Source organism: Tachyglossus aculeatus, chromosome 21 (assembly GCF_015852505.1).
Source record: "Tachyglossus aculeatus isolate mTacAcu1 chromosome 21, mTacAcu1.pri, whole genome shotgun sequence".
In the NCBI taxonomy this organism is placed as follows: domain Eukaryota; kingdom Metazoa; phylum Chordata; class Mammalia; order Monotremata; family Tachyglossidae; genus Tachyglossus; species Tachyglossus aculeatus.
In genome coordinates this window covers 27,962,314-27,982,565 of record NC_052086.1, presented here as the reverse complement: position 1 = coordinate 27,982,565, position 20,252 = coordinate 27,962,314, and the positions used below count along the sequence as shown (strand labels likewise).

The following is a 20,252-nucleotide window of genomic DNA, read 5'->3' as shown; positions in this document are numbered from 1 at the left end:
TGCAACAGGCTATAACCCGCAAGTCTTCTAGACTGTGACCTCACTGTTGGGTAGGAAACGTCTCTATATGTTGCCAACTTGTACTTCCCAAGTGCTTAGTACAGTGCTCTGCACACAGTAAGTGCTCAATAAATACGATTGAATGAAAAGTCAACACTATCCAGAGGGAATTAAGGAAGCATATAGGTAGGGGAGGAACAGAAAGCGATTGAATGTTATTTGCTTCCTTTCTGGCACCAAACTTTCTCCATTGAGTCCAGTGACCTATCAGTGGTTTCCAGCAGCCCTGATCCACCTCCCCAACTAAGCGCTCCTGTACCTTCCCCCAGTTTTAGGGATCTCCTCCTTTTTCTGGAGAATAACATTGGTTGTGGGGGGGTGGTTTCCCTTTCTTCTAAGTTCTTTTGGCTCAAGAGAGGTGAACATATCCTTGGAGGGCCACACAAAATCCATAACGGTTTACAAGATTTTTCTTCCTAAGCCCCTCATCATACGCATGCACACACTCTGGTAAATTCTCTAATACAGTGTGAATAATTTCCACTCCTGATGCGGGCGATTCAGTAGGCATGGCCACCTGTCCCTTTCTCGTTGCTTAGCGACAAAAATATCTTCCCTAGTGGAAATGCCTCAGCTACAGACAGAGAATCTCCTTCAAGGGTACTCTGATACCCGGAGACCCCACCCACAGCAATGTCGCGCCGGGGTCCTGGATACGTGCGTGACTCACTGCAAGTCTGAATTTAGAAGTTCCTTTACCGAGGGGAATTATCAGTGAAAGCAGACAGTAAGGTCCCTCCTACCTTCTTTGACAATCAAATTTTCACCAGTCTGGCCTTGTCCTGTTTAACATGCAAAGGATCTGGACTTTCCTGTGAGCAAGGAGCGCTGGTGGATTTCCCAAACACTATTGCTTTTCATCATGAACGTCAAAAGGCAATTTTCCAACACCTCCGCACGCCAAGCCCTGGGCTGAGTGCAAGTTAAAGAGGCACTGGCCATACTTCTCCAAATTTATGAGCTACGTCAGCCCATGCAGCCATACCAATGCCCAAGCGCCCAGCCACTACTGAATTGGATTTGTTAAGTGTAGGCGCTGTACTAAGCGCTGGAGTAGACACGAAGCGATCAGGTTTGACACAGTTCTTGTCCTACATGGGGTTCACAGTCTAAGTAGGAGGGAGAACCGATAAAATTGATCAGATGCAGGCCTGAGAATGCATTCTCTTTTAGGTAGAGTCAAGAGCAAAGAAGAATGTCTTAGAAGATGTTGCATTTCATCTTCCATATTCTTCCAGAGAGCCCAGGCTTGGGAGCCAGAGGTCGTGGGTTCTAATCCCGGCTCCGCCACTCATCAGCTGTGTGACTTTGGACAAGTCATGTCACTTCTCTGGGCCCGTTACCTCATCTGTAAAATGGGAATTAAGACTGTGAGCCCCACGTGGGACAAGCTGATTACCTTGTATTCCCTCCAGTGCGAAGAACAGTGCTTGGCACCAGTAAGCGCTTAACAAATACCATCATTATCCAGTGCTTAGAACAGTGCTTTGCACATAGTAAGCGCTTAATAAATGCCATCATTATTATTATTCCTACTCAATCTACTAACGGTATTCATTGAGTGCTTAGTGTGCAGATCACTGTACTAAACACTTGAGAGAGTACAAGAGCGTTGGAAGACACATTCCCTGCCCACAGAAAGTCTACAGTCTAGAGTCTACTACCAGCTATGTCCTCTTTCTCCCTCTTGCTCTCACTCTGTGTTAATAATTCATGTCAGCCTGGCTCCCCACATTAGACTGAAAGCTCAAGGTAGGGGTGGTGACTACCTCTTTTCTGGTGCACTCGGTTCTCCTATTTCACATTTTCTCCTTACCCATTTTGGAAAGAATGCTATTAAGGAGCACGGCTGTCTGTCTGGGCTAAAGCGCCAGGGCTCCGAAAAATGTTGGTTTGTGTGTGCGGCATCAGTCAAGGTGTGTGTACTTTAAAAGCTAATCTCCTCGGTCATGAGAAGCTTCGGGAACACAGCTCCATATTACCGAAGAACTGACTGTACTTTCCCAAAACTCTTATTACAGTGTTTAACACACAGTAATAACAGTAATAACGATGATGGTATTTGTTGAGCACTTACTATGTTCCAAGCACTGTTCTAAGCGCTGGGATAGATACAAGGTTATAATAATAATAATAATGGCATTTATTAAGCGCTATGTGCAAAGCTCTGTTCTAAGCACTGGGGAGGTTACAAAGTGATCCGGTTGTCCCACGGAGGGCTCACAGTCTTAATCCCCATTTTATAGATGAGGGAACTGAGGCCCAGAGAAGTTAAGTGACTTGCCCAAAGTCACGAGCTGACAATTGGCGGAGCCGGAATCTGAACCCACGACCTCTGACTCCAAAGCCGCATAAGGTTGTCCCATATGTGGGTCTCACAGTCAATCTCATTTCACAGATGAGGTAACTGAGGCACAGAGAAGTTAAGCAACTTGCCCAAAGTTACACAGCTGACAGGTGGTGGAGCCAGGATTAGAACCCATGGCCTCTGACTTGATGGTCCACAAAGGAGAAGGAGGGTAGAGGTAGATGATCAGAGGGGGAGAGGTAGATGATCCATGCAGGCTGATGAAACCAAGTTGTTCACAAACCATCCTTCTTACCTCGCTCTTCTTCTCCTTCACCTTCCCACCCCAACTGACTCCCAATACTCACCAACTACCCTGTCTCCGACTTCCACTCCCATTTTCCTCATGGCCGCAGCATACAAAGCCACACGTTGTCTTAACTCTTCAAAAGTCACTTTGACAATTTCCTCTTTGTCCTCCCCTAAGAAGAAGAGAAGAGTCTGTCAAGCGTGCAGAACAAGGACGGAGTGTGTCACCGTAAAAGATTAATGGTACGATCAGATCAACTGGGCTTATAACCATGTTCTGTCTGCCCGCATTATGTTACAAACATACCCCCTGCTAAGATCTCAATAGACAGAATACAAGATACATTATTTTTTTCCCCAGTTTCAGAGAACCCATTCCCGTCACCACCACCACACGTCTGAACCAGAACATTGCCTGACTGAAGGAAACAATCATAAACAGAGAATCACAACGTTTCCTGAAAGTGAAACCTTGTCTGGCACTGCACGTTATTTGTGTTTCACTTCTGTGGCGGGGAAAGCCATAATTCAGAGGCTATTTATTAGGAATATTGTGAACTCATTCATCCTCAGTCCTAATTATTTATGTGAAGGGTAAGCTTGGTCAAAAATAACTGGACAACATCTGGTAGGCCAGTCCAACAGAGGTAAGTAACTGAATAACTAAGCAAGAAATGCACCCACCCACATGTCCAACTATTATCAAGACGAGACGGGCTGTGTACTAGACACTCTCCTTTCACTGGTGTCTTCTCACCCAATTCTGACAAACAGAAACCCCTTGCTAAAAGCTCCTTTCCATGTACGACAAAGGCGGCTGGGAGAAAGCATTCCAATGGTTCTTTTTCTTCTTTCTTTTTTTTTTTTACATTTTTCAACAAGCCTAAAGATGTAATCACAGCATGCCATCTGTCCTACAAGACACTGCATCCAAAACTACAGGAACCCCAGTGGGCCTCGTAATAAACGAACCTTCAAAGTCTACCCTTCCACTCCTATTCTTTTACCCCGAGGGGAAGAGACAGCCCCAACCTAAATTTCCTTATACTCCCTAAATAGCCTAGTCTTACTGCTTTTTCCTTAAAAGGGATAGTCTTTTCACTTTTCCTACTCCCTGGAGGGAGAAGCAAGGCCACTAATTGGATTTGATAAAAAGCAACAAAGAAGGGAAAAGAGGAAGACTTGAAAGGCTGGTTCTACTGGGTAATAAAAGATGTAAATATTTTCTTATCTTCCTGTAAGGCATGAGTCAAAATGTACCCAGAGCGGCTTCCTCTGCCTCTTGATTGAGGGCACGGGCAGAGCATCCTCTGTTCACCAGATCTCTATGGTTCTGTTACGTTCAAATAATAACAGCCACCAATACACTGGGTCTCCATCCAGTCAAAAACCACCAGTTTCCTTCATGAGCCCGGCTGTCTGAAAGAGGTGGAAAGTCACTGTTGATTTCTACGGGTTCAGAAACGGAGGGGCGGACTGGCATGGCCGAAAAACCAGTGAGCCCTACCGTTGGGCTTACCTCCAACCTTCCTTTCGCTCAGTGAACCTCCTCCTATCCTTTCACCCAGTGAACCTTCTCCTACAACACGCTTTGAAACCCTCTGCGTAAAATCATGGAGGTGGGACTCAGCGTGGCTTAGTGGGAAGAGCACGGGCTTGGGAGTCAGAGGTCGTGGGTTCTAATCCCGGCTCCACCACTTGTCGGCTTGGTGACTTTGGGCAAGTCACTTAATTTCTCTGTGCCTCAGTTACCTCATCTGTAAAATGAGGATTAAGACTGTGAATCCCACGTGGGACAACCTGATTACCTTGTATCTACCCCAGTGCTTAGAACAGTGCTTGGCATACAGTAAGCGCTTAGCAAATACCATCCAGCGTTTGAACGGTGCTCGGCCATAGTAAGTGCTTAACAAATATCATCCGGCACTTAGTACAGTGCTCTGCACACAGTAAACGCTCAATAAATACGATTGAATGAATGAATTGAATGAATGAACAAATGCCATTATTATTATTATTATTCTATTGAAAAGAGAAGTAGAAAAAGCCCTGCACTGGCAACGGGAGATCTGGGTTGCCACTGTTTGCTGTATAACCTTGGCTGAGTCTCTTAATTCCTCAAGGCCTCAGTTTCTCCATCTATAAAATGGGAATACTCATTTGTCTTTCAGGGACAAGTCAAAGTCAGTTGAGAGCTTTAGAAGTCGCTTCAGAAAATCTAAGCTAGTGAGCCTGATTCCAAATAGGGCCCAATTTAACTCCCTGCTAGTAAACTAGGTGCTTTGGGAATGGTCTTAAATCTTTCAGGCTATTGGGGAAGCATTCAGTGCATTGTGGCAATGCATGCTGTAAACTATAGGTATCAATGTGTGGAACTGGCCCCTGCTGATCTGAGAGTTAATGCCCCTCTCCAATACTTTAATATTCCAATGAGGTGACGGGGCTCAATAACAACAACTCAAATATATTTCCCTCAAGCCTCCAAAATGTCTACAAATGCTGCAGCTGAGGCAGCTACGCCAATAGATAAAACTTGCATCGATCAAAATTAACCAGGGGTTGATGCTAACACTCACTTGCAGAATAAATGGCAATTTTGTCATTTTCTTTATGTTTCAGGAGATTTTCTGCATAGTTGAGACGACTCCCTTTGAACCACTCCGGCACATCAGCTACTCCCTTGGACAGGTCAACAACCTAGAGAAATAACAGCAAACCAGGAGACAAACGATAAAAAAGCCTGCTCATTTCCAATGAGCCCAACCCCAGAACATTCGCGAGTCAGTCATCAAAGGCCATCAATCAATCAACCATTTTTACTGAACACTTACTGTGTGCAGAACACTGAACTAAGCGCTTGGGAGTGTACAATATAACAGAGTTGCCCACAAGGAGCTTACAGTCTAGATATGGACATAAGTGCTTGTCGGGCTGAAGTTGGGAGGAGTAAAAAAAGTACAAATCCAAGTGCAAAGAGTGACAGAGAAGGGAAAGGGAATAGAGAAAGCAGCACGGTGTAATGGATAGAGCAAGGGCTTGGGAGACAGGTGGTCATGGGTTATAATCCTGGCTCCTTCACGTATCTGCTGTGTGGCTTTTGGCAAGTCACTTCATTGTGCCTCAGTTACCTCATCTGTAAAATGGGGATTAAGACTGTGAGCCCCAAGAGGGACAGGGACTGTGTTCAACCCAATTTGTTTGTAACCACCCCAGTACTTACTTGGTCCAGTGCCTGGCACATAGTCAGTGGTTAACGAATACCACGATTATTATTATTATTAGAGTAAATAAGGACTTGGTCGGGGAAGGCCTCTTGGAAGAAATGTGATTTTAATAAGGCCATCCATCCTAACAAGGCTTTCAGAGGTGCAACTTTAAATACTGGGCATTTACAGGTGATGACTGTTCAAACCACCAGGATATGAGTACTTCCTTGGATTTCACTCAATGACTCTCTGTGCTCCAATAAAAATAAATCTGAAGCATTCAGAGGTGTTTCCAAGAAGCCAGGAAATATCCCAGCTCTAACCCCTGTTTAAGGCTAAATCCAGGATACTGAAGACTTCATTCATTCATTCCATCATATTGATTGAGCGCTTACTGCGTAAAAAGCACTGTACTTTATCTTTTATCCTGAAGGAAACAAAATAAATCTTTTAACTGCATTGCAGCTGGGAGGATATAAACACAAATATGTCCAACTTGCATGCTTTCAGGAAGAAAAAAAATGCAATTCCAAGACTGGGCCCCAAAATACAGCACACTAGGTCATTGGGTCTGGCATGCCAACCTCTGGTCAGGTCCCAGGTCCAGAGTACAAACCTAGCACCATTGGTGCCACTACTGGAGGTCCACAAAGCTGTTCGGAACCCAACCACACCCTCTGATTGTCCATGCCCCTTGAATCAATCAATCAATCGTATTTATTGAGCGCTTACTGTGTGCACAGCACTGTACTAAGCACTTGGGAAGTACAAGTTGGCAACATGTAGAGACGGTCCCTACCCAAACAGTGGGCTCGCAGCCTTGAAGTGGCATGAATACCAAGACAGATTCAGCAATCCCAATAAAAGAAATAATACTACTAATACCAATAATACCATTCATTAAGCACTATGTGCCAAGAACTGTTCTAAGCACTGGGGTAGTTACGAAATAATCAGATCGGGCACAATCCCTGTCCCACATGGGGCTCACAGATTGAGAGGGAGAGAGAACAGGCATTTTAACCCAATTTGACGAACGAGAAAACACAGGCGACAGAGTACATAAACGACTCGCCCAAGGTCCCACAGCAGGCAAGAAGCAGAGATGGGACTAGAAGCCAAGGCTTCTGATCCCAGTCCCATTTTCCTGCCACCAGGCTACATCGACCCCCACAGTGAGGGAGTTGCAGCATAACTGGAGAATCCTAAAACAGGGAAAATCAGCTGTCGACATATGACCTGCCATTTCCCCCAGGCCCTTCCCAAAATGGTATGGCAAGGAGAAACCCCTATAGAATTACGCTATGAATAACAGGTCTGCCTTGCCCCTCACCTTTCTACTTTGCCATATCAATTACTCAATCAATGGTATTAACCAAATACTTACTATGTGCAGAGCACATAAATGTGCAGAGACTCAAAAATGGAATGTGAGCTTTTTTAATCCAACCGTATGTCCTAGAGCAAGTGATTATCACTGCCCTTTTCAATAGACTGTCCATTCTCTGAACATTAGGTGATGGAGCTTGGAGTTAGAATATGGGTGAGCGCTTGGGTGAGTATAATGCAACAGAGTTGGTATATGTGTGCCCTGCCCACAATAAGTTTACAGTCTGGAAGAGAAGAAATGACAAGATACAGACTAAACACCGGTTAAAAAAATTAAAAAAAAAAAAAAAAAAGCTTAGACTTACCTCATCATAACAGCATGAGAAAACAATTCCACTGAACTTCCAGAACTCGGTCCAGAAATCAGCATATGACTCCACCGACCACTGATATAATTCATTGTAATTAGCTAAAAAACAAGCAGAGAAATAGGTGAAATCACATGCCCCCCATCTGAAGTCGTGTCACACTGCTGGGTAGTTACTTCTGAAAGCCTGATGAGGGAATTCCTTGTTTATTGGGTGGGCAGACAGAGTTTAGAGGTTAGAGTTTCAGGAACAGTCAAGGAAAAGAACGGATAACTCAACCAAGTCTATACAAAGATCCCCAAAATTGTCCCGGTCACTTTGATTCCTAGCTTCAGTCCACCAGTTACCGTGCCCCAAACCAAGAGCAACTGGTTCATAGACATAAGCTGCCATGCTAAGACCAGTTTGTCTCACCCCCTCTGACTGGCAGCATCAGCGTAAGGAGGAAGAATAGGATGGCTGATATGAGACTGAGGAGAAACAAGAGTATTTGCCCTCCAGAAGAGATAATAAACCAGGCAAGAACTTCGGCAAAAATCCAACATCCCACAGAGACTTCTTCTAAGATAATAATAATAATAATAATAATGGCATTTATTAAGCGCTTACTATGTGTACTGTTCTAAGCACTGATTCATTTGCATCAAGTGCTGCTGTTTCCAGACTAATTACAAAACAAACTTGACAAGCTCCTTGTGGACAGGAAACCATGCCTCCCAACTCTGTCGTCCTGTACTCTCCCAAGAGTGTAGTACAGTGTGTCTGCACACGGTAAGCAGTCAATAAATATGGTTGCTTGCTTGCTGAGAGTTTATTGAGGTACCTCCCACGGTTACCTTGTCTCCCTGCTGTTCAACTCACACCAAGAGTTGAATGAGCAACTACTTTCCCCACTTGAGAAAGTCTGGCTTCCCAGTAAGGGCTGTATTTGCACACCAAACGGAAGCAATCTACCCACTGGTCTCTCTCTCTCTGGGAAAGAGCCTTTCTGTGCAAATAAAAGCAGTATCTACCAGTCAATCGCATTTACTGAGCACTGGACTAAGCACTTGGGAGAATATAACAGAGTTGGTATACACGTTTCCTGCCCACAACAAGCATACAGTCTCAAGGGGGAGACAGACATTAATATAAATTATGGATAAGGACATAAGTGCAGTGGGGCTGAGGGAGGGGTGAGCAAATGGTGCAAATCCAAGTACGAGGGCGACGCAGAAGGAGTGGGAGAAAAGTAAATGTGGGCCTAGTCAGTGAGGGCCTCTTGGAGATGTGGCTTTGAAGGTGGGGAGAGAAGTAGTCTGTTGAATATGACGAGGGACGGTGGTTCCAGGCCAGAGGCAAGCCATGGTTGAGAGATCAGCAGCGTGACACAAAGGATGGACGTACAGTGAGTAGGCTGGCCTAAGAGGAATGAAATGTGTGGGCTGGGTGGTGGCAGGAAAGCAGTGAGGTAAGGAAGAAGGGACCAAAGTGATTGACAGCTTTAAAGCCAATGGTAAGGAGTTTTTGTTTGATGTGTAAGTGGATGGGAAACCACTGAAGGTTCTTGAGGAGTGGGGAAACATAGACTGAACAGTTTTGTAGAAAACTGTTCCAGGAAGCAGAGAGAAGTATGGATTGGAATGGGAAAGACAGGAGAGAAGGTGGTCAGGAAAGAGGCTGACCTAATAGTCAAGGCAAGATAAGATAAATGCTTGGATTAACACGGTAGCAGTTTGGATGGAGAGGAAAGGGTGGATTTTAGTGATGTTGTGAAGGTCAAACCGACAGGATTTGATGAACGATTGAATATGTGGATCGAATGAGAGATGAGCTGAGGATAACACCAAGTTACAGGCTTGTGAGACAGGGAGGACAGAGGTGTGTCTGTAGTAACGGGAAAGCCGGCGGGAGGCCAGGGCTTGAGTAGGAAGATGAGGAGTTTCGTTTTGGACATGTTAAGTTTGAGGTGTCGGCAGAACACCCAAGTAGAGATGTGCTGACGGCAGGAGGAAATGCAAGATTGCAGAGAGGGAGGGCGATCGGGGCTGAAGATGCAGATTTGAGAATCATCCACATAAAGATGGTAGTTGAAGCCGTGGGAGCGAATGGATTCTCCATGGGAGTGGGGATAGATGGAGAATAGAAAGGGATCCAGAACTGAGACTTGAAGGACTCCCACAGTCCTTCAAAAGGGTAGGAGGCAGAGAAGCCCGCAAAAGAGACTGAGAATAAGCAGTCAGAGAGGTAGGAGGAGAACCAGGAGGATGGTATCAGTGAAACCAATCAGGTACTGCTCAAAAGTCATTTCCATCACCAGAAAGAGACTTGGGGGGCAGGGATGAGAATAAGGAGATCTGTGGCTCTCAGCCCAGCCTCTCCTGGAGTCACAATATCATTTCCAACCTTCCCTCAGGACAGGGTTCCCGGGGTAAAGCATCTGAGTGACACACTCAGGACAGACACACTATTTTCATCAGGGGCTCTGTGAAGGAAGCGCAAGCTCCCGGTCCTAGACACCTGCATTTTCGACCCCCAAAGAGTTTAGGTGACACCTTGCTAGTCTTGCAGAAACATTAAGTTTGGTTTTTCCAAAATGGCTTCCCCAGCAGGACAGAAAGGAGCAAAAAAATACAATCTCCTGGCAGGCAGAGTGGGAGGAGGAGTGGAAGGGAGAGGAAGGAAGAGGAGGATAGAGGTAGGGGGATGAAAAAGGGGGCAGGGGGAGAAGGAGGAGGAGGAAGAGGATCCACAGGCTGCAAATAAAATTATTCCCTTTGCCAGATTTTTCTTCCCCAAGCCACAACCCAGTTGGGGAAGAATCTGGTGAACCCTTAGGGAAAACCTCTAAGGAAAGCAAAGAAATCCTACCCAAGTTCAACACAACAGCCAACAAAGAGGCCCTCTGAAGGGCCACTGATTTTCTTAAAACAATAGGCTACTGGCTGATCCGTCCCTAAGGAACTCACCAGCAGAGAGAGGGTTGACACAACTGGACTGACCTGGCTGGAAAAACTGGGGTTGGGGTGGCGGGCGGGGGGTGGAGAGAGGGCTTCCTAGCTGGCAAGCTTCTGAACCTCTGGGCCCAACACAATGCCCTCAAGCAAGGCCGACTCAAATCCCAAAAAACTGGTTCCTAATGGCAGCCTTCACAGGCTGATCTCATGATCTCTAATGTTCCTCTAATGCTAACCATCTCATTGTGCTTCGATCTCATTGTGCCCCTTACCCACATCCTGCCTCTAGCCTGGAATGCCCTCCTTCCTCAAATCCTACAGACAATTACTCTCCCCTCCTTCAAAGCCTTACTGAAGGCACATCTCCTCCAAGAAGCCTTCCCAGACTAAGCCTCCCTTTCCTCTTCTCCCATTCCCTTCTGCTTCACCCTGCCTTGCTCCCTTTGTTCTTCCCAGCCCCCCAGAACTTAGGTACATATCTGTAACGTATTCATTTGCATTGATGTCTATCTCCCCACCTCCACACTGTAAATTCATTGTGGGCAGGCAATGTGTCTGTTTATTGTTGTACTGCACTCGCCCAAGGGCTTAGTACAGTGCTTGAACACATTAAGCACTCAATAAATACAGTTTGAATGAATGACGCTGTCTGGCCATTACAGAGCAGGGTGGTTCTAAAGCTACTCATTTTAGCTCCCGGAGGAAGACTGTCAGCAGGCAAGGGGACCGTGAGGATGGCCGACTGAAAAATTCCGGAAAACTTTGCTCCAATACGACTGTCTGCAGCCTCACTGGCCAGGAGTAACAGACCAGAAGGAAGCTTGTGAATTGGGCAGCTATCCGCTGACTGACCACTCAAATCCTACCTGGGCCCTTAGCAAATAGAGCTGGTCTCCAAGAAGCCAAAGACAGAAATGTTCCAATGAAAGGCAAGAATGTCAAGGAAAATCCACTGTCTCCAGGGTATTCAGGTGAGTCAGACACAGTTGCCCACGGGAATCAGGGCTGGTTCCAGAGGCCACACTGGGCTTCTCCAGCACACTCATGCCCCCAGGGTGCAAAAGGAAAAAAAAAATGGCCTGGACTCCATGGTAATTCTCATTCTTGCTCCTAAATGGAAATACTTTAATAAGCCCATTAGACTGTAAGCTCCTTAAGGGTAGGGATCATGAACGCTAATTCAATTATACTCCCCCACGTGCTTAGTGCAGTGTTCTATAAAACAGTAAATGCTCAGAAATACTAATGATAATAATAAATAATAATGGCATTTATTAAGCGCTTACTGTGTGCCAAGCACTGTTCTAAACTCTGGGGAGGTTACAAGGTGATCAGGTTGTCCCACAGGGGGCTCACAATCTTCATCCCCATTTTACAGATGAGGTAACTGAGGCACAGAGAAGTGAAGTGACTTGCCCAAAGTCACACAGCTGACAGGTGGTGGAGTCGGAATTCGAACCCGTGACCTCTGACTCCAAAGCCCATGACTCACAGTACCCTGCAAACTGCCCATAAGGGTCAATGAGAAGCAGCTTGGCCTAGTGGAAAAAGCACGGATCTGGGAATCAGAGCTTCTAATCCTGGCTCTGCCCCTTGTCTGCTATGTGACCTTGGGCAAGTCACTTCACTGTTCCTCAGTTACCTCATCTCTACAATGGGGATTATGGGGCCCGTCTGGGACCAGGACTGTGTACTACCTGATTATCTTGTGTCTACCCCAGCACTTAGTATAGTGCCTGGAACATAGAAAGCACATAAATACGATTTTAAAAAAGTGTTCTAGCCCTGTCTTACCTCCTTCCCTTCCCCACAGCACCTGTATATATGTATATATGTTTGTACATATTTTTTACTCTATTTATCAATTTATTTATTTTGCTTGTACATATCTTTTCTATTTATTTTATTTTGTTAATATGTTTGGTTTTGTTCTCTGTCTCCCCCTTCTAGACTGTGAGCCTACTGTTGGGTAGGGACCATCTCTATATGTTGCCAACTTGTACTTCCCAAGCGCTTAGTACAGTGCTCTGCACACAGTAAGCGCTCAATAAATACGATTGATTGATTGATTGAATAAACTCAAGGAAGCCAAGTCACTGCTGCACATACGCTAGGAAAGACTACAAAATAACATCTTGAAGGAGGCTCAATCCTGCCTGAGGCAATTCCAGTAAGTTTTATTTTCCGCTTCACTTCAGAAGGACAGAGAGGAGAGGTTGAGTGCTGGTGTCCCAAGAGAAGTTGGGCTGTGATCAGGAAACTAACCCTCCAATAAAAGTGCCTCGGGCGGGTCCCCAAAGCAGAGTGCTCATTCACTGTTACCATTACACGGAGGCTTAGCAGGCTGGATGAAAAGACAAACCGATGAGGCAAATTTAGTTTCTGCTCTAAGAGCTGCCTGCTTCAGGAGACGGCAGCTCATCATTTCCGTTTTCTGGACGGCGACTAGCAGGCTGAGAAGTCACCGCTGACGATGGTCACCGGCTTGGGGGAAGACGAGGGTGGTGCCTTCTCCTGAAGCCCCCTACGAGTCTTCTAGCTGGTTAGGGGGGTTCAGTTGTTGGGGACGAAGAGGCGAGGGAGGAGGGCTGGCTCTTGTGAATTGTGGTATTTGTCCAGTTTGCTGTCCAAGGTGGCAGTGACCGCCAGCTCTGTGCAGAAGAGCACGCTAAGGCGGCCTCTGTTCGGCCCCAATTTAGCAGTAGCCTGGCCCGGGCCGGCCCGAGCGGGTGGCGGGGGCACCCTCTCATTCATTCAGTCATTCAATCGTATTTACTGAGTGCTTACTGTGTGCAGAGCACTGTACTAAGCGCTTGGGAAGTACAAGTTGGCAACATGCGGCCGGTCCTGGCAGCCCGGCTGGCCCAGGTGGCCCGGGGGGCTGGTCCAGGCAGTCCAGGACGGGGGAGGTGCCCGTTCCCTTCCTTCACCCACCGCAGCCCGGCACATAGTGAGTGCTTAACAAATACCATCATTACTACAACATCTATCCCAGCACTTAGAACGGTGCGTGGCACATACTAAGCGCTTAACAGATACCATGATTACTATTACATCTATCCCAGCACTTAGAACAGTGCTGGACACTTAGTGAGCGATTAACAAATACCATGATTACTATACCATCCATCCCTGCGCTTAGAATGGTGCTGGGCACATCGTAAGTGCTTAACAAATACCATCATTACTGTTACTGCATCCATCCCAGTATTAAAACGGTGCTGGGCACATAGTGGGCGCTTAACAAGTACCATCATTACTACTGCATCCATCCCAGCGCTTAGAACGGTGCTGGGCACATCGTAAGCGCTTAACCAGTACCATCATTACTATTCCATCCATGCCAGCGCTTAGAACGGTGCTTGGCACATAATGAGCACTTAAATACCATCAATTACTGTCATTGCATCTATCCCAGTGCTTAGAACGGTGCTGGGCACATAGTGATCACTTAACAAATACCATCTTTACTGTTATTGCATCTATCCCAGTGCTTAGGATGGTGCTGGGCACATAGTGAGCACTTAAATACCATCATTACTACTGCATCCATCCCAGCGCTTACAACGGTGCTGGGCACATCGTGAGTGCTTAACCAGTACCATCATTACTATTCCAACCATCCCAGAGCTTAGAACAGTGCTTGGCACATAGTGAGCGCTTAAATACCATCATTACTGTCATTGCATCTATCCCAGCGCTTAGAATGGTGCTGGGCACATAGTGAGCGCTTAAATACCATCATTACTACTGCATCCAGCCCAGCGCTTACAACGGTGCTGGGCACATCGTGACTGCTTAGCCAGTACCATCATTACTGTTACTGCATCCATCCCAGTGCTTAGAACGACGCTGGGCACATAGTGAGCGCTTAACAAATACCATCATTACTATTCCATCCACCCCAGCGCTTAGGACGATGCTGGGCACATAGCGGGAGCTTAAATTCCATCATCACTGTCACTGCAACTCTCCCAGTGCTTAGAATGGTGCTGGGCACATAATGAGCGCTTAACAAATACCATCATTACTATTGCATCCATGCCAGCGATTAGAACGGTGCTGGGCACATAGTGAGCGCTTCAATACCATCTTTACTGTCACTGCAACTCTCCCAGTGCTTAGAACGGTGCTGGGCACATCGTGAGCGCTTAACACCATCATTACTATTCCATCCATCCCAGCGTTTAGAACGGTGCTGGACACATAGTGAGCGCTTAAATACCATCATTACTGTCACTGCAACTATCTCAGTGCTTAGAACGGTGCTGGGCACATCGTGAGCACTTGAATACCGTCATCACTGTCACTGCAACCATCCCAGCGCTTAGAACAGTGCTGGGCACCTAGTGAGCGCTTAACCAGCACCATGATTACTACTGCATCCAACCCAGCGCTGAGGACGGTGCTGGGCACCTAGTGAGCACTTAACAAATACCATCATTACTACTGCATCCATCCCAGCGCTTAGAATGGTGCTGGGCACATAGTGAGCGCTTCAATACCATCATTACCGTCATTGCATCTATCCCAGTGCTTAGAACGGTGCTGGACACATAGTGAGCGCTTAACAAATACCATCATGACTACTGCAATCCATCCCAATGCTAAGAACGGTGCTGGGCACATAGTGAGTGCTTAACAAATACCATCATTACTATTGCATCCATGCCAGTGCTTAGAACGGTGCTGGGCACATAGTGAGCGCTTAAATACCATCATTACTGTCATTGCAACTATCTCAGTGCTTAGAACGGTGCTGGGCACATTGTGAACGCTTGAATACCGTCATCACTGTCACTGCAACCATCCCAGCGCGTAGAACGATGCTGGACACATAGTGAGCGCTTAACCAGTACCATGATTACTACTGCATCCATCCCAGCGCTGAGGACAGTGCTGGGCACATAGTGAGCGCTTAACAAATACCATCATTACTACTGCATCCATCCCAGCGCTTAGAATGGAGCTGGGCACATAGTGAGCGCTTCAATACCATCATTACCGTCACTGCATCTATCCCAGTGCTCAGAACGGTGCTGGACACATAGTGAGCGCTTAACAAATACCACCATGACTACTGCAATCCATCCCGATGCTAAGAACGGTGCTGGGCACATAGTGAGTGCTTAACAAATACCATCATTACTATTGCATCCATGCCAGTGCTTAGAACGGTGCTGGGCACATAGTGAGCGCTTAAATACCATCATTACTGTCATTGCAACTATCTCAGTGCTTAGAACGGTGCTGGGCACATTGTGAACGCTTGAATACCGTCATCACTGTCACTGCAACCACCCCAGCGCGTAGAACGATGCTGGGCACATAGTGAGCGCTTAACCAGTACCATGATTACTATTGCATCCATCCCAGCGCTGAGGACGGTGCTGGGCACATAGTGAGCGCTTAACAAATACCATCATTACTACTGCAACCATCCCAGCGCTTAGAATGGAGCTGGGCACATAGTGAGCGCTTCAATACCATCATTACCGTCATTGCATCTATCCCAGTGCTTAGAACGATGCTGGGCACATAGTGAGCGCTTAACAAATACCATCATTACTGCTGCATCCATCCCAGCGCTTAGAACGGTGCTGGACACATAGTGAGCGCTTAACAAATACCATCATTACTACTGCATCCATCCCAGCGCTTAGAATGGAGCTGGGCACATAGTGAGCGCTTCAATACCATCATTACCGTCATTGCATCTATCCCAGTGCTTAGAATGGTGCTGGGCACATAGTGGGCGCTTAACAAATACCATCATTACTATTCCATCCATCCCAGTGCTTAGAACGATGCTGGGCACATAGTGAGCGCTTAACAAATACCATCATTACTACTGCACCCATCCCAGCGCTTAGAATGATGCTGGGCACATAGTGAGCGCTTAACAAATACCATCATTACTACTGCATCCATCCCTGGGCTTAGAACGGTGCTGGGCACATAGTGAGCGCTTCAATACCATCATTACCGTCATTGCATCTATCCCAGTGCTTAGAACGATGCTGGGCACATAGTGGGCGCTTAACAAATACCATCATTACTATTCCATCCATCCCAGCGCTTAGAACAATACTGGGCACATAGTGAGCGCTTAAATACCATCATTACTACTGCATCCATCCCAGCGCTTAGAACGGTGCTGGGCACATAGTGAGCGCTTAACCAGCACCATGCTTACTACTGCATCCAACCCAGCGCTGAGGACGGTGCTGGGCACATACTGAGCGCTTAATCAAATCAATCAATCGTATTTATTGAGCACTTACTGTGTGCAGAGCACTGTACTAAGCGCTTGGAAAGTCCAAGTTGGCAACATCTAGAGACAGTCCCTACCCAACAGTGGGCTCACAGTCTAAAAGGGGGAGACAGAGAACAAAACCAAACATACTAACAAAATAAAATAAATAGAATAGATCTGTACAAATAAAATAGAGTAATAAATATGTACAAACATATATACAGGTGCTGTGGGGAAGGGAAGGAGGTAAGATGGGGGGGATGGAGAGGGAGACGAGGGGGAGAGGAAGGAAGGGGCTCAGTCTGGGGCTGTGGGCAAGTCACTTCACTTCTCTGAGCCTCAGTTTCCTCATCTGCAAAATGGGGATGAAGACTGTGAGCCCCCCGTGGGACACCCTGATCAGCACCTGCCCCACTGTTGGGTAGGGCCTGTCTCTATATGTTGCCAACTTGTACTTCCCAAGCGCTTAGTACAGTGCTCTGCACATCAATCAATCAATCAATCGTATTTATTGAGCGCTTACTATGTGCAGAGCACTGTACTAAGCGCTTGGGAAGTACAAATTGGCAACACATAGAGACAGTCCCTACCCAACAGTGGGCTCACAGTCTAAAAGGGGGAGACAGAGAACAGAACCAAACATACCAACAAAATAAAATAAATAGGATAGAAATGTACAAGTAAAATAAATAAATAAATAAATAAATAGAGTAATAAATCTGTACAACCATATATACATATATACAGGTGCTGTGGGGAAGGGAAGGAGGTAAGACGGGGGGATGGAGAGGGGGACGAGGGGGAGAGGAGGGAAGGGGCTCAGTCTGGGAAGGCCTCCTGGAGGAGGTGAGCTCTCAGCAGGGCCTTGAAGGGAGGAAGAGAGCTAGCTTGGTAAGCGCTCAAGAAATACGATTGATGATGATGCCCCAGCGCTTAGAACAGTGCTTTGCATACAGTAAGCGCTTAACAAATGCCATCATCATCATCATTATTATTATTATTACTGCGTCCATCCCAGCGCTTAGAACGGTGCTGGGCATATAGTGAGCCCTTAACCAGCATCATCAATCGTATTTATTGAGCGCTTACTCATCATCATCATCAATTGTATTTACTGAGCGCTTACTGTGCGCAGAGCACTGTACTAAGCGCTTGGGAAGTACAAATTGGCAACATCTAGAGACGGTCCCTACCCAACAGCGGGCTCACAGTCTAGAAGGGGGAGACGGAGAACAAAACCAAACGTAAAAACCAAACATACTAACAAAATAAAATAAATCACCAGTACCATGACTACTACTGCATCCATCCCGGCGCTGAGGACGGTGCTGGGCACATACTGAGCGCTCCACAAATTCCCTCCTTATTCCAGGGATTGGGAAAAGGGGAGAATTCCCGCTGGAAACCGTCGTCTGTGGGATCGCCTCAGGCGACGCCCCACCGCCCGCAGGCGCGTGCCCGTGCGCCCCTCCCTCACACCTCCTCGCGCGCGTGCGCGGACCCCCTCCCACACACACACCCCCTCGCGCCCGCGCGCGTGCGCGAACCCCTCCCCCTAGGCTCGCGCGCGCCCCCTTGGGGCCGGGCGGTCCGGACCGACCGAGGCTGCGTCCGCAGGCGGCGCCGGCGGCCTCCCGGAAGCGGTCCATCTGCGTGTTCCTCTTGCTGTCGGGCTCCCACATCACCTGGGACTCCATGATCGCCTCCCGCTCGGAGGGGGGCTCCTCCTTGGACATGGCTGCAGGGGGCGCACGCGCGCGCGCGCGGAGGGCCGGGGGATGCGCGCGCTGCAGGACAACGCGCGTGCGCAGTCGCCCGTCCGTGGCGCGAGCCGCGAGAGCTCCGGCCGCCGTCGCGAGCGGCCGGCTTAATAAAGCCGCCTCCGCCCGCCCCCCCCCTCACACGTTCTCCGCCCTTTCCTCTCACCCCTCCTTCACCCTGTAACCCTCCGCCGGGAACGAAAAGGAGTTCCCGGCCCCCCTCCCTCTCCCAGACATTCATTCAGTCGTAGTTATTAATAATAATGGTGATGGCATTTATTAAGTGCTTACGATGTGCAAGGCACTGCTCTAATAATAATAATAATGATGGCATTTATTAAGCCATTAATAAATGGCTTATATTATATTATACTATATATATATTTATTATATATAGCATATATGGTATATATACTTATATTATATATGCATATTATATAATATTATATAATATATTATATATAATAGATATAATTTATTATCTATTATATTATATATGATTATGTATTGTATAATATATTATATTATATTATGTATATATAATATGTTATATCTATTATACATGAATATATATTATATATACATATAGTATATATAGTACATATACTTATATATATTATATATAGTATATATGCTATATATGTGTACTATATATTATATGCAAATGTATATTATATGTACATATAGTATATATAGTATATATACTTATATATATTATGTATCTTACGTATATATAGTATATATAATATATATATACACTTATATATTATATTATAAATGGCTTAAATTATTAATAATTTAATAATAAATTATTAAATTGGCATTTATTAAGCGCTTACTAGGTGCAAAGCACTCAGTCGTAGTTATTAATAATAATACTGATGGCATTTATTAAGCGCTTACGATGTGCAAGGCACTGCTCTAATAATAATAATAATGATGGCATTTATTAAGCCATTAATAAATGGCTTATATTATATTATATTATATTATATTATATTATATTATATTATATTATATTATATTATATATATATTATGTATAGCGTATATATAGCATATATAGTATATATATGCTATATATACGCTATATATATTATATATAGTGTATGTATATATACTATATATACACTATGTATTATATATAGTATATATAGTATATATATATTTATATATTATAACTGGCTTAAATTATTAATAATTTAATAATAAATTATTAAATTGGCATTTATTAAGCGCTTACTACGTGCAAAGCACTCAGTCGTAGTTATTAATAATAATGGTGATGGCATTTATTAAGCGCTTACGATGTGCAAGGCACTGCTCTAATAATAATAATGATGGCATTTATTAAGCCATTAATAAATGGCTTATATTATATTATATATATCATATATATAGTATATATACTTTGATATATTATATATAGTGTATATATATAGTATATATACTTATATATTATATTATGAATGGCTTAAATTATTAATAATTTAATAATAAATTATTAAATTGGCATTTATTAAGCGCTTACTATGTGCAAAGCACTCAGTTGTAGTTATTCATAATAATAGTGATGGTATTTATTAAGCGCTTACGATGGGCAAGGCACTGCTCTAATAACAATAATAATAATAATGGCATTTATTAAGCCATTAATAAATGTATGATTAAATTGGCATTTATTAAGCGCTTACTAGGTGCAAAGCACTCAGTCGTAGTTATTAATAATGATAGTGATGGCA

General features: G+C 45.3%; 1 protein-coding gene across 1 annotated transcript in view; it reads right to left on the bottom strand.

Moving 5' to 3' along the window:
• Positions 1–18,523, bottom strand: part of AACS (acetoacetyl-CoA synthetase) — a 117,763-nt gene extending 99,240 nt beyond the window's left edge. The window contains exons 1-4 of the mRNA XM_038763352.1: positions 18,352–18,523; positions 7,557–7,660; positions 5,233–5,353; positions 2,716–2,829 (exon numbers count right to left, since the gene is read on the bottom strand). Of these exons, the coding sequence (XP_038619280.1) occupies positions 2,716–2,829; positions 5,233–5,353; positions 7,557–7,660; positions 18,352–18,487 (475 nt within the window). The 5' untranslated portion in view covers positions 18,488–18,523. The remainder of the gene's footprint in view (positions 1–2,715; positions 2,830–5,232; positions 5,354–7,556; positions 7,661–18,351) is intronic.
• Positions 18,524–20,252: the final 1,729 nt, after the last annotated feature.